The sequence below is a fragment of the Spodoptera frugiperda genome, chromosome 10, assembly GCF_023101765.2.
Source record: "Spodoptera frugiperda isolate SF20-4 chromosome 10, AGI-APGP_CSIRO_Sfru_2.0, whole genome shotgun sequence".
Classification (NCBI taxonomy): domain Eukaryota; kingdom Metazoa; phylum Arthropoda; class Insecta; order Lepidoptera; family Noctuidae; genus Spodoptera; species Spodoptera frugiperda.
In genome coordinates, this window is record NC_064221.1 from 455,408 (window position 1) to 475,038 (window position 19,631).

The 19,631-nt window shown below is 35.3% G+C and overlaps 5 protein-coding genes across 8 annotated transcripts in view; 2 read left to right on the forward strand and 3 right to left on the reverse strand.

Moving 5' to 3' along the window:
- The first annotated feature begins 252 nt into the window (after positions 1-252).
- LOC118277372 (actin-related protein 8) lies at positions 253-2,160 on the forward strand. The gene has a single exon (XM_035596136.2). The coding sequence runs from the start codon at positions 447-449 to the stop codon at positions 2,136-2,138; it is 1,692 nt and encodes a 563-aa protein (XP_035452029.1). The 5' UTR covers positions 253-446; the 3' UTR covers positions 2,139-2,160.
- A 750-nt stretch (positions 2,161-2,910) lies between these two features.
- Positions 2,911-6,626, reverse strand: LOC118277588 (XK-related protein 6). The gene is made up of 5 exons (XM_035596460.2): positions 6,251-6,626; positions 5,336-5,455; positions 4,677-4,864; positions 3,683-3,835; positions 2,911-3,481 (listed from the first exon to the last, which is right to left on the reverse strand). Exons 1-5 carry the CDS (start codon positions 6,505-6,507, stop codon positions 3,015-3,017), a joined length of 1,185 nt encoding a protein of 394 aa, XP_035452353.2. The 5' UTR covers positions 6,508-6,626; the 3' UTR covers positions 2,911-3,014.
- A 247-nt stretch (positions 6,627-6,873) lies between these two features.
- LOC118277589 (uncharacterized) lies at positions 6,874-9,035 on the reverse strand. The gene is made up of 5 exons (XM_035596461.2): positions 8,825-9,035; positions 8,159-8,422; positions 7,672-7,856; positions 7,123-7,404; positions 6,874-7,035 (listed from the first exon to the last, which is right to left on the reverse strand). The coding sequence occupies exons 1-5, from the start codon at positions 8,888-8,890 to the stop codon at positions 6,936-6,938; spliced, it is 897 nt and encodes a 298-aa protein (XP_035452354.2). The 5' UTR covers positions 8,891-9,035; the 3' UTR covers positions 6,874-6,935.
- A 563-nt stretch (positions 9,036-9,598) lies between these two features.
- LOC118277587 (vacuolar protein sorting-associated protein 28 homolog) lies at positions 9,599-13,267 on the reverse strand. Its single transcript, XM_050696210.1, has 7 exons — positions 13,098-13,267; positions 12,933-12,993; positions 12,367-12,562; positions 11,790-11,891; positions 11,187-11,321; positions 10,638-10,781; positions 9,599-10,307 (listed from the first exon to the last, which is right to left on the reverse strand). The coding sequence occupies exons 1-6, from the start codon at positions 13,102-13,104 to the stop codon at positions 10,650-10,652; spliced, it is 633 nt and encodes a 210-aa protein (XP_050552167.1). The 5' UTR covers positions 13,105-13,267; the 3' UTR covers positions 9,599-10,307; positions 10,638-10,649.
- A 506-nt stretch (positions 13,268-13,773) lies between these two features.
- Positions 13,774-19,631, forward strand: part of LOC118277426 (protein 4.1 homolog) — a 74,078-nt gene continuing 68,220 nt past the window's right edge. For 3 of the 4 annotated variants that reach the window (XM_035596207.2, XM_035596209.2, XM_035596208.2), the window contains exon 1: positions 13,777-14,123. The gene's annotated coding sequence lies outside the window, so the exon portion shown is untranslated. Of the gene's footprint in view, positions 14,124-19,631 lie in introns of all 4 variants that reach the window. The other variant, XM_035596210.2, reaches the window with a different exon arrangement.

Here is a 19,631-nt window from a genome sequence, read left to right on the forward strand (position 1 = left end):
CAGTAATTTTCGACAACAATTTGACAGCGGTCAGTTTATCATTCGTTCTTTTGGTTCGGATACACTTTTTGTAATGTGAAAGTTGAAATAAATTAGAAGCGATTTATTTTTAAAAATATACTGGAGGCAACAAAACATTATTTCAGTTTTCACTGCGGTTGTAGTATTTCTAAAATTATTTTCATAATATACATATTAGCCGAAAAAGGTATCCAGAAAAAGCATCTCACGAGTCTTGTAAAAGTCAAAGCAGTTGTCAAACTTGTCAAGCCTTCTTTGGCCAAGCCTAGAGGTTATGTTTACAGATGTGTTATTTTGTTGAAAGGTTTCAAGAAAAAATATTAGTGAATGGTGAAGACACATGTATGTGCCGAAAATAAAATATTATAGGAGCGCAAAAGTTATATCTACTATAATACATAAAACAAGTAATTAAACCTATACAAATGAGTATGCCATCTTTTGAGCCGGGTCCGGAGCATTTCCAGCAATTTCCGTCAAACAGGATAATTGTTATCCACCCTGGATCACTATATGTGCGTATAGGAAGAGCCTCTGACCTCTTACCAGTGAAACAACTGCATTGTATAGCGAGAAAACGTCGGCCCGGGGGTAAGATATACCGTGATTCATTTATCCCTCCAAGTGTGCCAAAAACGAAGGAATTAATCGAGGAACTAGAAGAATGTCGTCTGCAAATCTCGCACACGTTGCAGTCCTGTGTGCAGTCGAACGGAGCACGAAGGTACGCGACGCCACCGCAACAAATCGCAGCTTTCAACCGTCGCTCTCTGCCAGAATGCGTTAACGATGGGGATCCGTGGCCGCAAGTACAGTGTGACATCGTGATTGGCGACTTGGTACTCGACATAGACCCAGAACTACCATATAACATCCATTTTCCTTACCGTAGAGGTGATTTCAACATACATTCAGAAGTGGGTGGCTCTATCTCTTCAGTCCTCAATGACCTGTACACTATATGGAGTTCCATCATAGAGTATAAGCTAGGCATACCACTAATAGAACTAGTAAAGTACAGATGTGTATTGTTAATACCTGATTTGTACTCCAGGAGCCATTTAAAGTATTTAATGTTGTTGCTATTGAAGGATTTAGGTTTTGGACATTGTTTCTTTGTACAAGAGAGTGTAGGAGCCACATTTGGGGCTGGTATAGGCTCAGCATGTGTAGTGGACATTGGAGACCAGAAAACTGCCATATCTTGTGTTGAGGATGGGATCTCACATAAGACAACCAGATTGAGGATGGACTATGGAGCAGGAGATGTCTGCCAAGCTCTATCATGGATGTTCCACAAGAGTGCATTCCCCTACAAGAATTGGAATGAGAACATTCCTAGGGATGTGATACTCATGAGGAATTTATATGAGAACTTCTGTCATGTGAACCTGGATGTGTGTGGGCCTCAGGAGAAGTCATTTCTAGTAGACCATCCTGGTGATGTAGTGAACAAATACACACTGCAAGTTGGTGATGAGTGCATAATATCCCCATTATCAATGTTCTACACAGATTTACTGAAGATCACTGGCTCTAAATCCACCAAGATACAGAACAGACAGCCAAGTGACCCTGAAGATCCATTTGATGCCGAGTTTTTAAGAGAAACTGGTAGGAAGAGGGAAACTGTGGACCCTTCAGCCAATGAGAGCCAGCAGTTTGAAGCTACCAGTGAAGCTCAGCCTGCAGCTAATGCAGATGAGGATATAGTGGTGGACACTCTTGAAGGGGGTCCAGGCGATGCAGTTTCGATAGCACCTGGGCAGGTCCTGGCGCTTGATGCTGCAATACTGCAGAGTATAGACCGCTGTCCCAATGAGGAGTTAAAACGGAAGATGTACAGCAACATCCTGATAGTTGGTGGTGGTGTTAAAGTCCACGGCTTGAACTTGTGGCTGCAGAACAGATTAGCTTTGCAGATTCCATACACATACAAGACTGAACAGTTGGAAATAGTGACTTCTCCCAAAGACATAGATCCAGCCAGCACCGTGTGGAAGGGGGCGGCAGTGATGTCGTGTTTGGAATCCGCTATAGAGTTGTGGATCAACCAGAGTGAATGGAACAGATTCGGTTTAAGAATACTTAGAGAACGCGCGCCATTTATTTGGTGATAAATAAATGTATTTAATTGTTCTTTTATAGTTTTACTTCCATCCCTAGTTTATAAAAAAAATAATATTTTAGTATAGACAATTCAAAATCTAAAAATAAAACAAGAATTATTATGTAAAATTATTTATTAAAAATTTGGCGAGTATCATTTGAGATTCACAGATAATTTTTAAAAAGATTCGAAAATATTAAGTACAAAAATATCAGTAATACAAAATTTACTAGTGTAAAAAAAGGTTCTTATAATATTAACAGAAAAATAAAATGCACCTACAATACTTATGACTACGCAGTCTTATCATGCCTACTGATATTATGTATTTATTTATTTAATAAAGAAGAAATTACTCCCCCTGCACTTATTTGAAAGTTTGCATCGGTCACAATACCATAGCACTATTGCAAAAATAGGATCTAGATTACCATATAATTCAACAAAAAATAGTAATACTATTTTTGGCTACTGCAAGCGAAATTTAACCCTAATGATATAGCCATCAAGGTACAAATTATAATTATCATAATGCTTATTTACTACAATTATTGTTCGCCAATTAAATAACAGCACAATATATCTCAATTCAAATGGTAACTAAGAACAAGCACAGGAACAATGTACAAGTACAAATATAAAAGAAAAAAATTGTTCAGATCATGTTTTGACCACAGATGAAGTAACAAATGGAGCACCACAGGCAGTGTTAAATTGAGCTTTACTTTTACGGTGAGTAGCACCTAAACCCGTTTAAAACATGTTCCCATATTTATATAATAACTATTGTGACACATAGTTTAGTTAACATGTTTTCTAATCTACATACTGATATGTAACTCAGTAACAAAACAATCTCAATGAATACTTCAGTTTTTAAACGCTAACTACTAGTTATGACTCGGTCACTAACGAACGTCACACTGAATCCTCGTTTACTAATTTCAGGGTGGAAGAACCTGTAGTAAATTACCATTATAACTAGCCCTACAACGTAGGGTACCACAGTAAATGCTAAAACTGGGAAGAAATATATCGAGTTCCTCATTTCATTGGTCACAAACATGTACCAGATGGCTCCACAAGCGAGATTCTGTATAAAACATATACTATAGTAGATAGTATACCTATATCTTGTCTTTCCTTCTACTGGAAGGATGTATGTGAAGATGTATACTGCTCCAAGTGCGAAAGAGAAGGCGACATCGGCGAGGCGGTTGTGTGAGCAGAACGGAGAACGGTCGAAGAGTTGTATGAGCGTGGCTGTGATGAAGATGTGAATGGTGCACGCTAGGACTGTCCAATGGGGGAACAGGTACGCGATCACTGATATTGAGATTATTCGGCTCACTGGAATAGAAATATCGAATTTTAGATTAAATCTCCACCACCTGTAGGCATACAGAGGCTAACTCACAATATAAATTATTAATATAAATTATTGTGAGTTAGGCTCCAAGTTTTATGATCATCATATAAGAACAAATAGGCAAACCTCAAGATACAATAGATCTTATTGCAAAAAATGGGACTTTAAAAGTAAATACTTACAGGTAACAAGGAAGTGCCAGATAGTCTGCAACGCAGTGCCGGTCCAGCTCATGTTGTATTTGTCCTGCTGGTAGAAGCGCACGGCGCGTTGGTACGCTGCGAGACACCAGCCCATGCCCACGATAGACGACGCTATTGACAGGACCTGGTGAACTGAAATACAAAGGATTTGTATTTATTTATAGAATAAACAAAATCACTACATAGTATAAAACAAAGTCGCTTTTTCTGTCATGTTGTATGTCCCTATGAACGCTTAAATCTTTAAAACTATGCAACGGATTTTGATGCGGTTTTTTTTAATAGATAGAGTAACTCATGAGGAAGGTTTTTATGTATAATACAGGTATAATATATCACCATTGCACCCATGCGAAGCTGGGGCGGGTCGCTAGTATTAAATAATCTGTAAATGGGAAATGATGTCATGCAGGCAGTAAGGATGTAAGAACGGATGCTGTATAGTGATTTGGGTATTGCAGTTTAAATTTCAACTAAAATTGAATTTGTTTTCGGTAAACACAATATCATTCTGGTGTTGCAGACTATTTTTAAATGCACTTTAACAAACATATATTTAAAAAAGATCAAAGGGTATCTTTGACATTAAAGTGAAGCCTAGATAATAGTTTTAGGTATAATGTTTTTATAAATATCGTCGTCGTTGTATCGTCACGCCGTTTATCCTCGAAGGGATAGGCACAGGTGCACATTACGGCACGTAACGCCACTGTACAATGTAGACCCACTTTTCATCATTTGCATTATAATTCCCATGTAATAGGGGGTGAGACTGTTGCCAAATACTTACTGGACACAATTCCAGACTCCGTGTTTACACCGAGTAATTTTTGAGAAACCGAAATATGCCGGGAGTATTTGCTCGACCCGGGAATCGAACCCGAGACCTCATACCGGATAGTCGCATTTGCGACCACCTGACTAACAAGGCAATTTTTATAAACATCTCTGTACATAATCGATTATTACTCACCAGTGAAATCCGGGTTAGCTCGCAACAACAAACTGGTCTGCAAGACCTGCTGCGGCGCCGCTTCCAGGAAGCACTCGAAGATTCGAAGTAGGGCAGCATCAGAATCCTCCTTCAGCATCAGACTGTAGTACTTCCGCTGCGTAGCTGTGTCCTGTTTGCGTTCCGCACGACGAGACTTAATTGCATAACTATGGATGGAAATTGAGAATATTGATTAAAAAATTATATTCAATAAGTAGTTAAAATATATAAAAATAATATGAATAATATAAATTATACAGTAACCATTGTCTGTTTTATACAACACTGGCATTAAATTATACTAATTGAAAAATATTGAGCACTCTCTACATTTACTAATCTGTGTTTTTATTTTTCGAAAATATTCATTCAGGTGATGGCAAAAAAACTAGTTTCATTTTCAAAAGGTTAAGGAACTCAATGTTTATTTTATGTAATAATAGTTGTAATCAAATGCTTAAGGCTGATGTTGCATGAATAACAAGAAAATAAAATGAATAAAATTATAAATACATAAAAGTTTTGTAGTGTTTTTCAAGAGAGTTCCATTTATACCCTGTATAGGTCTAAGGACTCCCAACAAAATACAGTTTTATTGCAGAATACCAGTATCAAGATTGACCATATTATTATCTTACATGAGAGCATCAGCAAACCGCAGTATAGGCGCCAGCTGCAACACTAGTATGAAGATACGGAGCCACTTGCGTTTTGTGAACTCATTCGATAGAGAGTCCTGTTGCTTGTCCAGACAGTACCTGGAAAATTAAAAGGTTTTGATAAATTAATGCACTTTGGGTACGTATTTCATGATAAATGTTCAATTTCATTTAAACATCTAATAAACAAATAAGTACTTTTTTGAGGGTTTTTAATAAGTCATGGTCTTTAATAATATCATTCGAACTTGCAATGGGACATTTACTATGTTCATTAATTAAATAAATAATGAATTTATTAAATATTCAGTGTTACCTATTACTGAGTTTCCGATATTTTGCCACTGTTGCAAGCACCGGATTATGGATGAATCAGTTCATCTGTGATCATGGCGCTTCAAGTTCAAATGATACTTTTTTGAAAATTCTTAATAAGTTTGTAATTGTGCCTCATTGCCTAGTGTATGGAAAAATGGCAATAGTCTCCCGGCTCATTTACAATATAAATATGTTCTTCAGCCTATTAATTCATTTTATTACAACAACATGGTTTGTTTGTCTAAATTTATATTATCATAGTGGTAGAAATGGATTTTATGCATAATAAGGAAAATTCACATAAATAAATAATTGATAGTTTTGCATACTAAATATAAATGTGATTCAAACCTAGACAAACAACATTAAAGTTATAAAAAACACATTCAGTATCAACTACTTGGACTATATCCAACATTTTCTGTATTTCCCAAAAACTTTTGAGACAGTTTTGATTCTAAATGTAGAAGTTGCTATACGTTGAACCATTTCTAATTTAAGTTTTAGAGCTTTATTCTATGTTAGTCAAGTTGTTTCTTTTAGGTATTTTTAATGTGTGTAAACAAAGCCACTTACATCCTTATGGAAACAGCAGTGTTGACAAACGCAGGCACAAGGATAAACGCCAGCGTCCAGCCGAACTCCGTCATCTTCAGAGCTATAGAATACCTCACAGCTATGTTAATATCTAGACCCAGGTCCACAAAATGACCCATAATAGCCACCACATACATAAAAATATCCAGGTTATTTATAGTTATTCTGTCCGGCATCCGATCGGTTTCATCATACGAACGCCCATTTTGGAGCAATTCGCGAACTAATTTAGTCATTTTATGGGCGTTTTATGCTAACTTTCGATCAAAATCACAAAAACATGATGAAACAACAAACAAACAACGTACGCGCGTTTTTTTGACACATTCTACTTCTGTTTGACGTTTGACAGAGAGCAAAAGTTTCGTTTTACTCTTTTGTTCTTGACAGCGACGTAAGCGCAACACAACTGTGTTATACAGCCTACTTACAGTCAGAACACACTCAGCAATTATCACTTAATAAACTATACATTATCAGTAAAAACAATGACATGGCTTGTTATCGTCACATCCCAGTGCATAAAGAAAACTAAAACTCACGCGAGCAAAACGTGATTTATTGGTTTGTGATAAGCATAACGGCAATAATAAAACATTAGATTTGTATGAAATAAGGTATATTTCAGAAAACTATTAACAGTAATTACTAACTTTTAAATTGTTTATTTATATAAAGTTCTGACAATATCTTGAGATGATAGATTCGCTGCAAAAAGAGTCAAATGTAACGGTTCTTCTAAAGCACTGACGGGTTGCTTTGTTCTGTAACAAAATTAATATTTGTTGTATTTAATATAAGTTTTAAGACTGGGCATTAACTAGTTCTAAAAATAAAACAAAATAGCTCACTTTTCTTTTAATAACCGCACTAGGGGGCTCCATTTCTCCGGGAATACGGTCTCGTTGCCTCTCCATTTATCTTTTATTAGGTCTGCTATGGATGCGTTGACTACTCGGAGGTAGCCGCATCTTTCAGTGTAAGCATCAAGCATTAGTTGCTCGAAGAACTTCGGTACGAAGTTGTTGATGCACGTTTGGACGTTGTACAAAGACGTATTCATGTCTTGAGCATGTTGTCTCGTCTTGATTTCCACAATTGTCACTAAACTTTCTTGCATCGTTTCGTTAAAGCTGAGGAAAAAATCAGTACTTTATATTTTAGAGTTATTAATGTATCTGCAACGCAAGGGCCTCCCTACCCTCCTTTCACTTCTCTCTGTGCAGAGCTTTCTGTGGTCAATTCTTGTAGGTAGGTCCAAGGCCTTATCCCTGCAGTGGGACAACCACGACTAAAAATAAATTTTATTCATCTATCTTACATAAGTGAGTACCTACTTAAGTAATTTGACGAACTTTCAAAGGTCTTAACCGTCTTACCAATAACCATGTCATACTCACAGTACGGCCTGATGCAGTAAGCAGTGCGCAGCAGCGACCTCGTCCGGCAGCTCCTTGTGGCACTTGTTCACAGAGTCGAAGTTCCTCACATCCTGGAAGTTCTTGATGACGTCTTGGAACTGCGTCCTGATCTGATCCAACTTCTCCATCGGGTCTATCAGGCAGTGCTCTATTACTTCTATCATCTGAAGGTATGAGTAGATTTAAATGAGTGTGCTATGCTGCCAAGACTAGATACTTGATTTAAGCAACCCTAAAGTGGTGGGCAAACTACGCTACGCTACGTATAATCATGTGGAAAAAATTTTTATTAAATATTTTAACTTCTCCAATTCTAAAACAGGATGCAAGTGGCGGCTGGTCGTTCTACGTGGAGGATTAAGAGGGAGGCCTTTGTTCAATAAAGGAAGTCCTCCGGCTGATGATGATAATGAACTTCCAAACAAAGAGGACAGTTACAGCACTAAATGTATACCTACGTTCTTACCTCTTCCATGCTAATAATATAATTGGTGAAATCATGTAGGTATTTCACTTTGTAGAACTTGAGAACCGCACTCCTCAGCTCCTTGGACATCTCATCGTTCATGATGTAGACCAGGTCGAGGAAGGTGTCGATGGTTCTTAGAGACTTGCTCTTCAAACTGATGTAATTGGCTCGGCCCTGGTTGAACAGGTTCTTCGCCATGTTGTAAGCCTCGGAGACCAGGTAGTATTTCTTATCCATTTTTTGGAACACATTGTTTGTGCACTAGGGGTGATAAAATGGGTGAAAACGACGCTATTTTCTCACTAGTCGTCTCCTATTGATTGTATCCTATGGCATTCCTTAATAAATGGTCTATCTCCAATACAAAAAAGGGTCAACTAAAGGTTAATGTTAGCGGTATTAACTCACAAGGCACTAAGATAAAAATTGGCGTTCCTCAAGGGTCGATATTGGGACCCTTTCTGTTTTTATTATACAATACCAATGATTTACCATCATATTTTAAAGCGACAGCAAAACTTTCATGTATAAGAGGCAGATTTGAGCCTGAAGACAGAAATAAGACTTTGAAACTTACCAGGCAGATACCTATCTATCTCCTATATATCAACACTGACCCACAGAATATAGTATTTGGAGTTCCCGATACCAATGGTTACTCACCTCTAAATAACTTATTACAGCTATGATTATGACCAATGGCACGCTAAATCTGCACAGGCAACTCATTACTATAAATCTAGTGTCATTCGGTTTTCAACTCTATTTTCATGTATTTTATATTTCTTGTAGATAGGTAGTTAATTTTTCTTTGTTGGAAAATACTGACTATAGTCACTAAATCAAAGACTAACCTAAAGACAAATGCCACAAAGAAAAATAACATTTATTACCTTGCAGATAAAATTGATTATCGCATTTCTTTAGGAGTAAAGTATATAAAATTTGTACTATCTAAAATTAATAGTTCATGCTAATTAATTTTATAACTTGAACTTTAATTGAATGTTTCTGGCTTGTGGCTACTTCTGTCATTCTGACTTGATTTTGTATAACCATCTGTACAACATTTCGCCACGTTAATAAAAATAAACGGTAGGTAGAGAACTAGATAATTACTATGTAGTAGGTATATGTATGTATACTAACAGGTGCTTTCGATGCAGTCAATCAAACAATAATGTAGTTTGCAATTATTTAAGCATATCAATATCATTAACTAAAAACCACGGTTTACTCACTAGTTTCGAGTCACAGAGGAACTCTACATCATGAGCAACGTGTCCAGACGCAACCACGTCGCGCAGCCTATGACTCGAAACTAGAAGAGCTTTTCTCAGTATATTGACGTGAGTAAACCGTTGTTTTAGTTAATTTAGTATGTCTTACGATGGTTATTATATTAACATCAATATTAGAAAAAAGAAATATGAAATCTTGTGTGTGGAATATAAAATTTATTCGTAGTAAATTCACTTAACAGTACATTGACATTACAATGTCTACAATAAATCGTATGAGTTTGAAATATTTAGTTAAAACGTCGCTCAATACATATTAAACATAATGGCTATATTTTAAAGCCTTCTTATCCTGAAGGAGTAAGCAGAAGTGTACATAAAAACGTCTATTTTTGTTGTGACTAGTTCGAAAAGGGCTCAAACTGAGCTAATGTTATGGAATGATACACTGCACTGTATTTAATTTACACATACAGTATTTATTATAAAATAAACAATATTATTTTTTAAATTTACACATATTTCGAATTAATATTTTTAATGAACATTTTCAATGGTTGTGTTAACGAAATGTGATTCTTTATGATATACAATACAATAACAAATATTAAAACAATTTAAAAAACCAGATCGACTTTAACAGAACTTGTGAAGGTTTTAATAGTGCAAATAAGAACCTTAATCATTGACATTAAGGGCTATATTCGTATATCACGTTAAATAATACAATTTATTAAATTTTTCATTAATTTAAACGAAGCTATGAGCTTGATATGCAGAGCAAATAATGTAACATTACGTTTGAGACAACAGTAATTTTAATTTAGAGTAAATACTTAACAATTTGATAATATTCACATAAACAAGCTACTGGTGATTACACAACATGTTTGAGCTGGTCACATCTGGAATAAAAAATAACAAAATTAGATTTGTAGGTGCAGAGGGAATTTATGAGATGACAAATTGATAGGAACGACATTAAAAAGTGCCTTCTTGGTCTATTTGCAATTAATAATTTTGACTTTTTGACAAATCATTCAAATATGAATTAACATGATAACCGACACTTGCGTAATAGCAAAAAACACAATTAATACTAATCTTTTGAGTCTATAACATTGTAACATTAAGTTCTTAGATATGATTTTTTGAATGCACAAAAAATAAAATATTACATTTCTAAAATTTACTTTAAACAAACTGAAATCTTAAGGTATCACAGCTATACCAACCGGTGACCCCCCTCAGTCCTTGTGCAGGAACTTGTTGAAGGCTCCGTACGAAGTCTCCAGGTCGAACAGCAGCTGCCGCACCTGGCTCTCCGACAGCTCGTCCGATGCTGACATTTCTGACAGCTTGTCCACCCACTCTTGTACCTGCAGGGAAGGAAGCAGCGGTGTAGAAAGATATTTTATTTATAAAACTTAATATAATATTTGTACAGGTTTATTTACAGTAGAAATAAATCACAACAACCAATCTCAATCAAAATCATTGGTTTAAAATTTATTTTTGACATAAGCTGTTCTGTTAAAACCCGGGATTTATCCAGATATATTGAATGAAGATTGGTTTCCTATAAAATTTTTACTGCACGATATTATGATACTGGAAGAGGCTAATGATTTCGTGCTGCACTGTTCTCCACAGTGAGACGCATCAAATGAAATATTATGTATATTTTTATGTAAAAAAAAAACTGTATATTGAGCCATTCTATTAAAGTCTCAGTTCAGCGTCGCGTCTTGGTGTAAGCTGCACCTCAAGCAACATGAGTATACCTTGATCTTCCCCTCGAAGTCCTCGGGCAGCATGATGAGCCGGTCCATGGTGTCGCGCAGGTCGCGCAGCTCCGGCTGGATCATGTCCATCGCGCGGAACTCCAGCCGCAGCTTGTCCATCAGGGTTATGAACAGCTGAGGAAGATATTCCGATTCTTAGTGATGTTACAAGATGCAAGAGACTTATGTCCAATTTAAGATGGGCTATGAATCTCTTGAGGAAGTAAAAACCAGATATTTATAACAACCAATAACAAAAAATAGATATTTGCTAAACAATTAGATTTAATTAATAAGTTTAGTAGGTTGATTACATATTGATAGATAGATGATTAAAAATACAGATTAATATGGCTGCTCAGCATAAAATCACTGCCGTAACTCAAGCTATCCTGCTCAGACTCCAGCATTTTAGCTGAGCCTTGGCCTTTTTGCACTGCGTTAATTATTTATTTAGTTTTTAGGGTTCCGTAGCCAAATGGCAAAAAACGGAACCCTTATAGATTCGTCATGTCTGTCTGTCCGTCCGTATGTCACAGCCATTTATTTGTTTTGCCTGTAATATTTCACAACAGTGTGAATAAACTGTATTTCCTTACTCACCGAAACAATCTCAGCGATGTATTTGTTAGTGTTGCCCTTGTCATCCTTGATGAGGTTGGGCTTGTTCTCCCTTATCCTCTCCAGAGCCGCCGGGCAGTCCAACTGGAATATACAAATGTTTTATTGAAAATAAGACTATATTTAAAGCAAATATTTCTAAAAAAATCTAATTGTACTTATATTATCCTCCTGTACTTCCTATAGCACAAGTCTTCTTAACTATATTACTTATGTAAATACTTGAACTATTTTCATTTATTTTTTATTGTACATGAAACTTACTAGACTGTTGCCTAATGAAAACTAAGTATAATAAAAACATTCTTGAATCAAATATCTTAATACAACTGAATTCTAACTTTTATAATAACTATTGAATGGAGAAAAACTCTACTAATTTCGAATCACAGAGGGACTGTTGACTAGTCGCGTAGTACTGACTTTGCCATGTCTCATGAAGAAAAGAGGCTCTGACTCGAAACTAGTAGAGCTATTTACCATTAACTAATGCACATGAGCAACCCATGATTTTTAGTCAAATTCTAACTTGAAAAAGACAATACAATATCCAACTCACTCTGTACTTAGCAACAAAAGCTTCGATATTGGGGAACTCGTCAGCCTGCACTTGTTTGAAGGCGACCCTGTACTGGACCAGCAAGCGGCTGCACGCTGCCGTATACTCCTGCGCGCGCACACAGTCCCTCATGTACGCCTTCTCTAGGTGCTGGAGGGTACTGACCACTGCGTACAACTCTGCCATGTTGTCATGCCTGGAAATGGGACAATAGTATGGTAGAAACATCTCAGACAGATTTTATATGAAACTGGATGTCATCATCCTTAATGATATAAGATGGAAGTGACATGCTTTTTAACTATAAGTATAGCACATAAATGTAGCTGATCGTATGATTCCATTTCTGGTTATTCAATAACTTGTTATTAGATTAAATTTTTTGGTATTTGATAATAAGAAAGTGAACCACAATAACTTATTCACGTACTTTCTATTGCTATTTGTGCGTTTTATAAATCTTTAATGTTAATTATTGTTTAATCAAATTAACTTTAACACTCAACAAAATTGATCATAATGCTTTAAATGTCTGTTTGCCTATACCAGAAGCGAATAATACTTACTTTTCACGTTCCCTGGCATTTCTGTAAAGCTTTACTTCTTCATATAATTCTGGTCTTGTGTCTGTAATATAAATAATGAAAGTATGACTAATTACTTCAGAAAAACCAAGAAAAACGAAAACAAAGGCACACAGAAATTATAGGATTTCAGAAGGCAATACTTACCCTGCATTTTAATATCTCTATTATAAACGATCACTTCACTTAAATCGTAATATTGTTAAGGCAAGGCTAAGGTTTAATAAATTAATGTCGAATTTTATTTTTCTAATAAACACAAATGATGACAAATAGACCTACAATCTTATCAATTTTGACATTACTCTGTCAATGTTACCAGCCTTAAACCTTTAATTAACAATAAGTATGTACGAGCACGAGCAAGCGGCCTTTATCTTCCTATGGTTAGATATAACTTCGAAGTCCTCCGGATGTTGATGATGATGGCAATGATCGTACATTACGAGCAAAAGTACAAGTTAATAAATAGAGCTAGTCCGTGTTTAATTTCCAAGTCCATTCTTAGTTTATCACAATAAGTGTTTTATGCAAAAAGTCGTATATTCGTAGTAAATCTACGGATTTAAATTTCTTTCTGACTGTTAGGTGAAAAATTATATTTATTTTCTTATGTTTTTCCCTGACTCTGGGCTTTAGTTTATATTTGGCAACACTTTAATTGAATGAACTAAATCAAATGACCGAATGATACATTGTGAACTAAATGAACGGTCTGTTCGGATACACTTGCAAGAGCAGATAATAAATGTTGAAATAATCCGTTACTTGGTTGAAAAACTAGTTTTCGAAGCTTACTCATACTGAAAAAAAAGTAACGACAAAATGACGTAATCCTCCAATATGGCGGATGACGCGCGCGCTCCCTGCCGCCCGCGCTCGTAGTTTCTTCACCAACTGCCACTCGTCTCGAATGATTTCACCTTGCGATGAATGAAAATTGTTGTAGACAGCCCGAGTGCGTATTATTCACATAATAAACTCATCACCGCACCGGACATATAAGGTGTATTGTGATACAGTGCGTCTAAAGGTGGATTCGTGGTTGTGTTTTTACCAGTTCTCCCTTTTGTGAGACCGTTGTGTTTACGTGCCGAAAAATCATCGAGTGCAAAATCTACAGGTCTCTGGAGTCGCCGGTGCAGTGTTTAATGGGATCTTGTTGATCAACAGGTAATTTTTATGCAATTCTCATTGAAAATAAGTTATCTGTAATACCGTATTCTGTCGGCTTATGAACAGACGGAGGTTGTAACGGCTTGTTTTTGCATTTCCTGTGGCTTTGACGATGTTGCGAAGTTGTTCAGGTACGGAGAAGGGAGTAAAAAAGATGTCTATTAAGTTAATATTGTTTTTGTAAAATGTTTGTGTAGAAAAAAAGTTAGTTTTCTTATTGGAATGTGTTTGCGGTGAGCGGGCGGGGTACCTGGGCGCGGTGCCGGTTGTCCCACTTTTGGCCACTAGGCAGGTCGAGAGACGTACACTGTTTACAACTTTGGCACGTTTCTACTTCGCTGCACTTTTATGGATAATTAAAAGCAGTTTTAGACTCTTAGGTAATGTTCAGGGAGGCTACATATGTGTTAGAAGCACTTGCTGGCTCGTAAACTACTTATAGTAGAGTATTAAATAATTTAACTCACATTGTAGTGGCTAAAATAATGCTGCAAGAAAGTCATATTACTCTACAGATACTTGCAAAACTTAATTGGTTCTGTACCAGTATGCTTATAAGAATCTAATATGATTGTAGCTAATTCGTAATAAGTTCATTAGCAGAAATACTGCTAATCACTCTAATTGGTAAGGAAATATTAGTGTTATTAACCCGACAAGCCTATCCGCTAACAAATAGGAACATTTTTACAATTTGATGATCCATATCATATGGGTTTGTATTAAAATAAAGTACACTTTACTATGACGATAACTTATTGCCTACATCTTAATTTTTAATTAAAATAACTATTAAAAAGAAATCACATTACTGTTGATATCATAGTGAATGAATATCACTGTCTTATGATTTGTAAAAGTAATAAATTAACAATAGGTTTTCAACTAGAAATACTCGTCTATTTTCATTAAATTGGAATAGCAATTATAACTCAATCTGTAATAAACTATGTATATGATACGGTGATTTCAATTAGTAAAATAATTATATTTGGTTTAAAAGCAACATAGGTATATTAGGTAATTAATATAATATATGTATAATGAAATATTATATTTAATGTGTTATTGTTTGCTAGTTATGAGGATAATGAAACCTATTGTAGTTAAAAGTTACAGCTAAACCAATTTTTAATAAATTATGCTTATCACAAGGGAAAATCATGCAAATAATTGGTGACCCACTGAAACATGTAATGTAACATATTAATTTCAATATTAAATAGGCATATTTGAAATGGAGTATAACTTTGCTAACCTATTTTATTTATGTATAGAATAGAAATATGTAGAAAGTCTAACTAAATATGATGGTTTACTCGCAAATTATTAATGGAGAAAAACTCTACTAGTTAAACTGTGATTTTTAGTAAATTTCATATGTCTCATGATAACTAGAATTTACTATTTAGGTATTTATTTTATTCTGGAAATACCTAAATAGCAATCATTATATGCATGTAATACTTTTATTAGCTGTACAACTAAGGACTAAGTACCCATTGTATTATTGCACAATGTCTTTGTATATTTTTGTTTACATTATACCACAAAGACTAGTCTATATACATTGTTAGTTATTTTCATTTTCATGTACATAAGTATTCATTGTTAAAACTCAAAACTGATTTGATACTTGGTATTTCCTGTACAAGTCAAAGAATACTGTTTAGTTCTTGTATAAAATGTGATTTTTAAACTGTTTATGGTGTAGTTACTTGTCTAATATGACCATTCAAGAAAGCCTGTTAGTCGCTCAATTGATGAAAGTCAACTAGGTAGGTAGGTATGTATTTAATGATCAGTAACATCACATAAATATATTTTGTCTTTAATACATTTTTATGCAGATAAAGTACCTTATGTCTACTCGTTTTTTTCTAACCACATCATTGCTTTCCATCAGGCAAGATAGTGGCAAAACATCGACCCAACAAATATTACAATAAAACTGAATATGTATAAAGTAATGACATTGTCATTTACAAAGGTGATCTTTTCACATATTTGCGATATATCAGTCATTATTTTTAATATTGTCATCAAATATTAAGATTATTAACTATCTTTACTGATATGAATAGTTCTTTATCTTTAGTAGGTACTAAGTTGTTTATAAACCACAAATTGCTTGAGATTTAAGATTCATAAATTTTTTTTTTTTTAGAAATAATTTTTAGTAAAATATGTTTAAAAAAAAGACTATTAAAATATGCTCCTAACTTTAACAAACACTTTTCTGAAAACCGCATCAAAATCGGTTCGGCCAATCGTTAGATAATCGCGCACGAACATTCACACATACAGGTCAAACTGAGAACCCCTGTTTTATCTTGGCGCCGATTAAAAAAAAGATAGAATAAATACAAATACGTTAAGAAAATATTTGCATTACCCAGTAAAGTAAAACATTTTCGATAAATAAAAATCAAACAAGTTTTTTTTTACAAATTCTTATTGAATACGATAACATTTCTAATCTGACTATGTAAGCACAGACCTTTACACCCTTATCAGTCAAGTCAATAACCCTTCTAAGTTATCAAACTTAGAAAAAAAAAATATAAAATCAAGTTCACTATGACCTCGACCTTTAGGCGGTGACATCATCATGATAAGCCTGTGGCTGCGGCTTCCTGATGACATCACGTCAACAGTTTTTGTGATTGTCCAATATAAAATGCTCCATTTGTGACCACGAGAGAACTGGCGCGAGTCACGTTCGCTAAAATATTTCGCTACACTTTTATATGTGTCATGTAGTATGTAGTTTTCGTTTTATTCTGTCTAGGAATCGTATATTTTTATTATATGTAGGTAGTATTGATGCTGCGTATGTCTTCTCGATTTTCTTATTGCTTTTTTATTTCTTTGGGTCGATGTTGGAATCGATAATAAAGCTTTCTTAGGCGATGTGGAAGAGTAGACGACAATTTTTAATATTATAATTAAAGCCATTTTTTTTGAGGGAGAATATCATCCAACGTCTTCTCTCGCCTTGGGTGAGGCTAGAGGGAATGACTCTTACTGACTAAAAACCACCTCGTTCCTTCTCGTACTTTGAGTCGGAGCCCCGATAACCTGTTACGTTGTCCGCAGCTCCGGTTTGTAGTTAAAGCCTGTATTGAGTATTGTCTCTGTACCGAAAACTCCATAAAAAATCGTTATCACGGCGAACAGAGGAACATTCAGATTTTATAACATTTGTTAAAGTGATAGAGTGTAGTGTAGGTACTGTACCCAGTTAGTCACCTACTACGCTGAGCAGCCTCGCAGTTCAGAGTAGATAAGTGAATAATAATTTATCACAAAAAAAACATGTACATATACATATAATATCATGACCATAAATAGAAATAAAGCAATGATATCAGTTTAAATATAAATAGATTATGTACATGAGTAATATCAGATGCATAATATACATGTGACCTTTATATTCTTCCGAGTAAATTAGATCATCGGTTCCGGTGCAAGTGGCGTCATTAGGACCGTGATTTAATTTAATACATCAGCCATCTTGTCATGATTTATACAAGGGCTATTCTATCGCGCTTGTTTTGATTATGGTAGCCTGTAGGACTGTGAAGGCTTGTTCATGAAATACTAGAACGTCCATACTTGGGTTCTCGCTCGTTTTAAGCTATAGGAATCAGTTCTTTGATGAGCATATAGCTTTGCTAAAGGAGCGCTGAAACGGGCCTAGTTTCACATCTCTTAACTCTTCCTCACTTCTGCAAATATCTCCCAAAATATGTCCCGAAACTTCCATCAATGAAGTTATTTTAAAAATGTATAAGCTGTGTATAAAATACCTATATGTCGGTATCATAAAAACAAAACCACTTGACTTACAGGTTACGGAATGACGTAAGTTTTTTAGCAACAAAACTTATTGTGATTGTCTTTTTTAAGGAAAATATGTTGTCTTAGTACTTACTAAAGTAATTGCTGAAATTACTGTGTAGGTCAGTTCAATGACAATGGCAATGGCGAGCCGTAATTTCGGCCACAAGTATTTAACGTGTCGGATAAATTGGACACAATATCATGTTGCACGATATCAGGAAACGCTCGCTATGAGACCATACTGTAAATAATACGGCCAACAAGCTACGAAGTATTTGTGACTCTGTGGACGCGCCTTTAAAACAATTTTCGATTATTTGTGCCGGGAATTATGGTGCCTGTGGCTGGATATAGCCTGGCACACCTGCATCATAATTGTGCAACACTTTCACAATCGGAAACACTTGGAACATGTATTTGCTGAGTATACGTGCTCATACCCAAACATTCTCACCACGAAAGCAGGCGTTGTGCAATTTTATTGCAGTAAACTTAATTTTACAATTGTGCTTCGAACTCCAAACACAACATACCAAGTTTTTAGTCAAAAAATGTTCTAATCTATTTCTTTTTTGAAACGCCATTAATAAGACGAGTCCATTTAGTTTCGCAATGCATCACTTAATAACACTACATTGTATATTTATTCGCCATTGTTTCGTAATAATCCATCAGCGAACACCATTAGCGCTTCTTAAAACAAAACTTCCGTTTCGGCCAATGCTTAGAATACTATATTAATTAACAGCTTGTTTATACGACGCCGCTCGTATGTGAGCTGTATTGTTTATTTTGTTAATGGCAGCTAATGCAGTTTGCGTAGTAGGAAGAGATAAAAATAGTTAGGTGGGAATGTGGAAGTGATAGCTTCGCCGGCTTTGTAACTATTGGAATCGGATGTGAAATTGTGAACTTATAACTGGGTTGCTTCAATGCAACTATGTAACAGTTGCTTACTCGATAAGTTAACAGCCTAACACCGATTCCAATTCATTTCTGATACTTAGCAGGTATAGTTAATTACTTAGTAAGAATAGACGATTTCTCAATGGATCTTATGCTTAACATAGATGATGGTAAATTAGGTTACAAGTGGAACTTTCTAGATATCATATTTTGCAGTTTCAAGTCATGTGGGACTTACTTTATCTATATTCTGCCTTTCAAGTTATAACGAAGCTACTCTACATAAAGTTCCTTACGATAATATTCCTAGTGGTTGGTTGACTCCGCATGTACTCGCTTTTTAAACATGTCATTTAGATGCGCCGACGGTGCCACGATGTACGCGAGTCCCGGTTGGCTCTACCGCGGATCTTAAGTAGGCAATTACGGGAAGTTATCGGTTGCTTGTTGAGCTTCTACTTAGTCTATGTGATTTAATTCCTCGGGGAATACTTAATTATATGGATTGTTTAGGTTAATTGTGACCTGGTATGATGAGATGCCTGAATGTGGGACAACCTAAAGAAACGTGTTAAAATCGCAGTTGCTGTAGTTTCTGTCTACCCTCTCGGGATAAAGGTATGACTTTATGTATCTGTTAATAATTAACCGATGCATGTCAGAAAGCTAATTAATCATCATGGACTTAAATATATAGATAAGTTTAGCAGGATTATATTTTTCCAATACTATTATGTGCATCCTTACTTT

Excerpts from the sequence above, each read along its gene's own strand:
- LOC118277372 (XM_035596136.2), top strand. The coding sequence starts at position 447 with ATGAGTATGCCATCTTTTGAGCCGGGTCCGGAGCATTTCCAGCAATTT.
- LOC118277588 (XM_035596460.2), bottom strand. The coding sequence starts at position 6,507 with ATGACTAAATTAGTTCGCGAATTGCTCCAAAATGGGCGTTCGTATGAT. Across the intron at positions 5,456-6,250 it reads ACTGCTGTTTCCATAAGGAT|GTACTGTCTGGACAAGCAAC; the intron begins GTAAGTGGCTTT and ends TTAATTTTCCAG. Across the intron at positions 4,865-5,335 it reads CGGTTTGCTGATGCTCTCAT|TTATGCAATTAAGTCTCGTC; the intron begins GTAAGATAATAA and ends TTCCATCCATAG.
- LOC118277589 (XM_035596461.2), bottom strand. The coding sequence starts at position 8,890 with ATGAGTTGCCTGTGCAGATTTAGCGTGCCATTGGTCATAATCATAGCT. Across the intron at positions 7,857-8,158 it reads ATATTATTAGCATGGAAGAG|ATGATAGAAGTAATAGAGCA; the intron begins GTAAGAACGTAG and ends TCATACCTTCAG. Across the intron at positions 7,036-7,122 it reads GTGCGGTTATTAAAAGAAAA|AACAAAGCAACCCGTCAGTG; the intron begins GTGAGCTATTTT and ends ATTTTGTTACAG.
- LOC118277587 (XM_050696210.1), bottom strand. Across the intron at positions 12,563-12,932 it reads AATGCCAGGGAACGTGAAAA|GCATGACAACATGGCAGAGT; the intron begins GTAAGTATTATT and ends TCCCATTTCCAG. Across the intron at positions 10,782-11,186 it reads ACTTCGAGGGGAAGATCAAG|GTACAAGAGTGGGTGGACAA; the intron begins GTATACTCATGT and ends CCTTCCCTGCAG.